The 7,630-nt window shown below is 37.3% G+C and overlaps 1 protein-coding gene across 2 annotated transcripts; it reads right to left on the reverse strand.

Moving 5' to 3' along the window:
- Positions 1-1,972: 1,972 nt before the first annotated feature.
- Positions 1,973-7,086, reverse strand: MS3_00002619 (uncharacterized protein; the record flags this gene model as incomplete). Of its 2 annotated transcripts, XM_051210223.1 has the most annotated exons (6): positions 6,276-7,086; positions 6,149-6,240; positions 5,973-6,110; positions 5,837-5,937; positions 5,642-5,803; positions 4,653-4,812 (listed from the first exon to the last, which is right to left on the reverse strand). In XM_051210223.1, the coding sequence occupies exons 2-6, from the start codon at positions 6,236-6,238 to the stop codon at positions 4,653-4,655; spliced, it is 651 nt and encodes a 216-aa protein (XP_051070193.1). In that variant the 5' UTR covers positions 6,239-6,240; positions 6,276-7,086. The 2 variants fall into 2 exon arrangements, with proteins under 2 accessions (XP_051070192.1, XP_051070193.1); XM_051210222.1 differs by having other exon boundaries at positions 1,973-5,803; positions 6,149-7,086.
- Between the last annotated feature and the right edge of the window lie 544 nt (positions 7,087-7,630).

The raw sequence follows: 7,630 nt of genomic DNA on the forward strand, positions 1-7,630 counted from the left end.
AGCATCGTAAGGAGATGCAATCCCATTGCATAGACCATATTACCATCAGTCATCGTTAGAGAAGTTCGATAAAAGACTGTCACTCATTCTGGAGTACCTGCTTGGACTCCGACCATGCCCTAATACGAGCACGCATCTGCTTGCGCCTCACTGGACGCGAAAAAAGCCACATTAAAAAGATCCATTGGAACTGAACTGAGCAACGAGAAAACCAAAAGTAGGTTCCAGGAACAACTGAGGTCATACTTAGGTAGTTCTGAAAACGAGGCAGACACAGATGTTGCTTGGAAAGCTATACAAACAGCTGTGGAAACAGCAGTGATACCTATTGGTGATTTAAACCACAGAGTTACAAAGAACCAATGAATTTCTTCAAGGTCTATTGCACTGATGGATTCTCGTAAACTCATCCCATCAGGTTCTGAACATGATGAAGAGCGTAAACAAATCAGATCTAGGTTAAGAAAAAGTCCAAGGAACGACCGTGAGCAGTGGTGGGCAACGAAAGCAAAAGAGATGGAAAAGGCGGCGGCTATAAGGAACACAAGACAGCTCTACAGACTAATAAAAGAAACTGGAATTAATAAGTTAAGTGTAAGACTATTTCGGAAAAAGACGACACTCTCATCTGCTCCCAGTCCACACGTTTAGAACGATGGGCGGAACATTTTAGAGAAGAGTTCAGCTGGCCTTCAGTTACTCTACAACTACCCTCCATTCTCAGACAATGTGAATGGAACATTGAAGTAGGTCCCCCAACTCAAAAGGCTATAGTTATTCTGAGACGAGGAAGAGCAGATGGTCCAGTTGGATTGGCTCCAGAGGTCTTTAAGGATGGTGGTCCAATTTTAGCGATTAGGTTGACTAATATCTTAGCTAAAATCTGGGAGTTGAACGTTATTCCATCTGACTGGTCACAATCACTTATCGTCTCAATATATAAGAGAGGGTCAAAATCATCCTGTGACAACCATAGAGGGATTAGTATAATTAATATGGTATCTAAAATACTAGCCTCGATAATTATCAGACACCTAAGACTCGTGAACTGCAAAAACGAGATAATCAAGCTGACTTCAGACCTGGTCGTGGCTGCATCGACCACATATTCACCATTTGTCAGGTTCTAGAACATAGGCATACTTATCGGGGTCCGACAATGGTGGTCTTTCTTGACTTGAAAGCAGCATTTGACTCGGTAGACCACGAGATTCTGTGGCAGTGTCTGTCATTGAAAGGCGTACCTCAGAAGTACATAAACCTTGTGAAGGCTCTTTACTCGAACACTACTAGTCGAGTCAGAGTTTATGGCGAACTGTCATCTGGTTTTGCAACCTCAAGTGGTGTACGTCAAGGCTGTCCACTTTCTCCATTTTTGTTTGGCTTCATCATAGACCTACTGATGGAAATAACTTTCTCGTCGACTGAATTCTCGGGTATTGATCTCCTTCCAGGAGGTCCACTTATCGACTTAGAATACACAGATGACAAGACCCAGGGTATCAGGGAATGATGGTAAATCAGTTGTGAATCTTCATCGACCGAGATGGGTGGGCCATATGTTGCGTGTGCCTGGACACCGATTACCACGAAGTGCAGTTCTAACCAGTGCTGCAGATGGTTGGAAGAATGTTAGGGGCGGCCAAACCAAAACGTGGCATCAGTGCTTGAAGTCACTAACTTCTAGTCTGAGCCATGTTGGTAGATGCAGACTACTTGGTTGGGCTCCGCGTGACAACCGTAACCAATAGTTGGAGACTCTTGGTGACATGGCTCAGAATCGAGCACAATGTATACACTCTCTGTCTTCCCTTAAACTAAGAGATTAAAATCGCTTCATATTTTTTCTTTCTATGAACTAATTCTTTCTCCGTGTATTATATCCTGATATACAATCTTTCTTTTATATATTATCCCCATTGAAGTAACTACTTCTATGAATTCGGTGTTCATCTTGCTTTGCTAATGCGGTATGGTAACTTCGACCGATGCATATATATACCTGGACGTGCGTTGTAGCTGACTGACTGAAGTAGTAAAGTATTAAACAAAGAAAAGCACTACCGTTTAACGACACTAGACAGTTTTATAATGTAATTTGAGTCATATTTTATTAAGAGGACTTTTTATATAGGTTCCAATTTAATCATTAGTTGTTCTTACAAGTGAACCCTATCTGGAACTTAAGCTTATAAGATATTCTACAATAGATGATTTGTAGAATGTCTAGAGCTAATATACATATATATACATATGTGTAAGTTTTTCGTCAAGTGAAATATCACAATATGACTGTAATTATAGAAAAACAACAGTCGAACTGAAATTAACAGAATACAAAATTAATGCAGATCAGACGTTTGAGATAAAAAGTAGCGAACAAAGATCAAATTGGTTTCTCGAACACAAAATTTTCGTACTAATTCACGGTTCATCTTATTGACAAAATACTCTTGGGACTTCACAAAATATATGTATCAATCATGCTTACTGCTTTTAATAGAATCTTACTGACAACTCAATACACTTTTCTCGTTAAAATTTGGCGGCTCATTTTACTTAATAATTAATGCCACACTACAGATGCTTAATACCATTGTGAGGATGATAGTTTAATATAAAAACATAACGCTTGTTAAGTTGAAATGCAAGAAGATCAATTATTTTATTCTTGAACCTATAAACGTAAACCTGAACCTGTATAACCATTAGTATATTTTTTCACTTTCTTGCACAACCTATTTTTTATTCTTTATAAGTACGGGAAAATCCAGAACAAACACAAGCACAATGCAGTTAAAAAGCCTTAGCTCCCACACCATAACCTTAAAGTGGATATAACTATTGAATTCATTAATCTCAGAGAAAACGATAGGCTGCTTTCACAGAGGCAGGGCTCATAATCTTAAACGAACTACTTACCAAAGCAGACCAAAATTCAATAAGTAGTTTTCGTAAGTACCTTCAATTACATTTGTAAATTTACATGTATTTTCCAAAGCACATGCACTAGGTTTGTATTTACAAATTTCTAAAAAAGCAGGAAACCAAAAGGTACTATAGCTCTAAACACTGAATCGAAAATGAGGACATCATCGATGTGTTTCAATTTTTTGACATTCGACAATCATTCATTATGATAAAAATTGGAATCTGGCTTTATAAAATCTAAGCTGTAATCATGGTTTAACTTAGAGAATAATTCTCTCGGGTACGATGACAACCTATGGTTTAGTAAGAAAAATAGCTAAGCAATGACTCCCACGTATAACTGACTAACAATCTTACCAGGTTATTAAAGAGTTCGGTGGTAATAAACAAGACTTTGATTTGAAGTGATGCAGATGAATATTCATAAAGACATTACTTCCCTAGATTCTGGAGACACTTTCAACTATGAAACATCAACTAGGACGAAACCCAGCTTGCACGCTTACTTATAGATTCAATAAGAAACACGTATTTGCAGTTACTAAAACAAATATGTTTGTACAGCACTAACACAAATAAGTCTTGGCATTTGCTTGTGAAGTCACAAACATGCTTAATATTCAATGGTATTTAACAAACTAGACGTCGACTGGTGACTTGGAACGGTTGGATCTAGAACCACAATGTAAAAGCCTATCTCTTCATTGTCTGAACTATAACAAATACAAAACGAATTAAATACATAAATCAATTTGTATCTAAGGAGTAAAACGTCAAAGATATTCAGAGTGAATAGATTTTTATAGCTATAAGTTACTTCGATTCCGACCTGAGACTATAATCAGATCCTTAGTTCAGTGGTTTAACGACAGAGTCAATAACGCCGACATATACTGGGAATGGCCCCATATAAAGTAGTGGTCAGCATATGGGGTAGCCATGTCAAACTTAGAATCAATCCATAGGGTGACTGACTTGTTATGAACAGTGTGAGCGTAAACTTCCTGATTGGGCTTTGTACCAAGATTATGATCACTAGCTGAAAATATTAAAAAGTACGAGCTGAAATCATTTGCAGTGTCTCAGGTCCATTCTTTCATTATATTATTCTGCATAACAAGTTTTTTACATTATTTTATACCTCATATTTCTACATCTCATTTGTTCTTTTAAGCTCTTCTCTATATTTAAGTTTTTACTACTGCTTTCCCCTCTCTGCTCTCATATGAAATGTAGTAACTTGAACCTAAGCACACCTGTGCAAGTTTTTTTTTTATCTAATACTACTGACCGAGTAGGAAAAAAAGGGATCAAATTTTAAAAAGTCGGTACATAAATATCGGTTTAAGCGATTGGATCTCGAAGTCTTACGCATTCAAAGAAGAGTACGTGGACGGTAGTACTTGATTAGTGAGTTGCATTTAGATGAAATCCATGGTTCTTCATATACTTTACACCATATTTTACTGACGACATGGATTTTAACGTACACACACACACACACTGAAAGTGCAGGACATTATTTGCGTAATACCTAGCTAAAAAACCCAAGGTGACAGTGGAAGTACAGTTTTTACTTGCATAATGATAACACAAGTGAACAAGAATATGGATATTTAATTTTTCAGTAAATTAGGACAACATTTCATCAGTTTAAAGTGACAGAATATTCACTAACATTAAAGTCATTTTTCTGGAACATTTACTCGACTGGATAAAAATTATGCGTCTGACAATTTAGACACTATTTCTTCACATCCAGCTTTTAAGTACTTGCAAAGTCGACAGACAGGTAAACCAACAACATTGAAATAATCTCCATCGATTCGCTCAATTAAACTTGAACCTAACCCCTGAATACCATAAGCTCCAGCTTTATCCCTGAAATAGGATGATGAGGATCGTAATAATTAATGCGATGAAAAAACTTAAGTAATTATCTGAAGGATTAAAACAGATAAGTAGATCTATAAAAGTTTTCGGCAGCTGATTTGAAGCAAAACTTAAGGGAAGATTGGGAATGAATCCAACTGAGACATCATCCAGGAACAGCTACCAGCTTCAGCTGTAGATGTAGTGCGTATACTCCCTACTGTTCTGTCAGTGTTGGTCAGGAAATCTCTATCTCCTAACATAACACAGACCAAACGTTAATGACTTTATGTGATAGTGGTAGGTTGTGAGCGACCTAACAGTGGCTTTCTCTTAACCTACTTTTATACTGGTTAGTGATGTATGCCAGAGTAAGAGGTGACTAGGGATGAGTAAAACGTGTTTCAAATACATACAATGGTGACATTTTATAGCCTTATCAGTCGATTTCCACCCCTCACTTAGCATATTATTGATTAGTAATTTCGCTAGATTCAAACTACAATTAGAAAATACCTACATGGTCAAGTGCTTGCAGTGTGCTCGTTTTAATTCCACTGATCATTTTTACAATAAATTGTTAGTTTCCAAATAGTTGATTGGGATTAAGTTATATAACACAGGCTAGCACAATAAGACATGAACCTAGTCATACTACCTATTTGTGACAATTATGTATTCTACTGTCTACTGATATGAAACAGATAATACCTATTTAGCAGTTAAGTAACTTATCTCAAACCGTTAGAGAAAATAGGTAACTGTTACCACTAATCTATGTTGCTCTGAAATGAGAATTATGCTTGTAAAATCATAATTACTCCGCCTGGAGACATACATTGGCTCTCCAGACTGAACATATCCCTCAATAATGAGAGGACTTAATTCAATCATCTTTACATTTGTTACTTCATGAAATTGATCAATTTTCTGTTCTTTCCCAGATACAATCCACTTTAAACATACACCGGTTATCACTTGGTGAACATTTCCACTCAAACTACAAATGTTATAGATTAAGTGTGTCACAAACCGACTAAGTGTATTTACAGCATCCACGTGACTTGATGGTTTTCCAAAAATATAACCTTCAAAACATACCACAGTATCTGCTCCTATGACTACATAGTTACGCTTTCATTAATACGAACATAAAAAAGTAAACAAACTTTACTGATATCCAAAGTATTCACCACTGCATCCACTTTAAGTTTAGCTATGGCTTCGATATGAGCTGGTATTAATTGAAAGTTTTCTGAAGGCAGTGACTCTTCAACATCAGGACAAACAGAGGAGAACTTTAGACCCTAAATATAATGATTAATTAGTCAGACAAATGAATTACAATGTTTCCAAGTATTTCTTTTCGACGTGTTGAAGTGCTGGCTAGTATAATTTCTAGGGATTTCAAGTCTTCTTTAAGGGAGCAAAGCATGGCTAACAAAAACAATATTGAATATCTCTCTCTTTACATGATGATATTTCAATATGACAAGAAAACCAATCCAAAACTATACTATTTCTAAACTGACACCAGACGCTACAAGGATAACCTTGGAGAATACAAATTGAGTCTTTCGCAAGTGTATCGTATTATTCAATGAAACCTAACTGTTGTACTAGAACTTCTAAATCGAGTTTCACTGATATATTTCAAGTTACTTTAGGTTTTAGAAAGTCACAAAAATAAGGGAAGTGGTAGACGGCAGCTATCTGCCTATTCTTTAAACTGAGTATTCACATACCTTATCACAGTACAGTGCGATCCTCCGTCTCAATAGCTTACGAGACGACTTACCGAGTTATCTGGTAAAAATCATTGTAATGGAGAACCACAGATCTTCAGCGACCTCATGTTTCATAAATATCTCATCCTGAAGTCCAAAAACAACTGAATATCCCCTTTAAGTGTTCTCTGAGCCATAACTAATGTAGTTACTTCCCGTTCGCCCGTGGTTTGGAGGCAAGGTTTTTATTGAGCAGGTTTTCTCCCGACACTTCTATATTTCACTCGCTCCTTATTACCGAATGCGCATTGACGGAAATCTTTATACATTCCAACTCTCCACTTTGCTTCAAGCAGGCGTTCAGTAGCTTGCTTTATCTAGGAGATTCTTTCAACCGAACCATATCTGTATAGACATCATTCTGAAGAGACTTGTGGACACTTGGCTAAAGCTGCTACCCTAGCTTAGTGGTTAGGTTTACAAACCTTCATGGTGTAAGCTGAGTAAGTTGACTGGACAGAACTTTCCTTTAGGTCTTACCATATCAGACTGGTTATTCACAGATCGGTAACACTAAAGCCAATATTTTTCAGGTTTCGGTTTCAGATTTGTGTAGTAAGGATAAAAGGCCTACGGCCTATCTCAGTCTTTTTCTAGTAAGCTTCTTTGAGTGTCTAGTCTTCTCTCGAATGAGTCAGTTAAAGGTGCGGACACCAATGTTTCGAGTAACAGGTTCCAGGAATTGATGACTTGGTGTGAAAACTTGTATGCCACGGGTAGTTTGTCCGTTCTCGACTTTTCTCCTCGTCTGATACTATCTCTGAGATGTTCCAATCTAGTGGGAAGAAAGAGAGACGATATAACAAGTCGAAAATCCTTTTCTAGTATTCTGTACATCAAAATCAGGTCACCTATTAATCTGTGGTAGAACGGAGTAGAGGAGTTTAACCTTACAAACCACTTTTTGCATGGTAAACTTGGGAGTTCTGAAATTGCACGGGTGGCTGCCCTCTGTATGATTTCCAGGATCCGCTCCCTTTCGTGACTAGGTTGGAAATCGAATGCTGCGTCCTTGTTCTATGGTTTATGTACGAGAACAG

This window comes from Schistosoma haematobium, chromosome ZW (genome assembly GCF_000699445.3).
Source record: "Schistosoma haematobium chromosome ZW, whole genome shotgun sequence".
Taxonomy (NCBI): domain Eukaryota; kingdom Metazoa; phylum Platyhelminthes; class Trematoda; order Strigeidida; family Schistosomatidae; genus Schistosoma; species Schistosoma haematobium.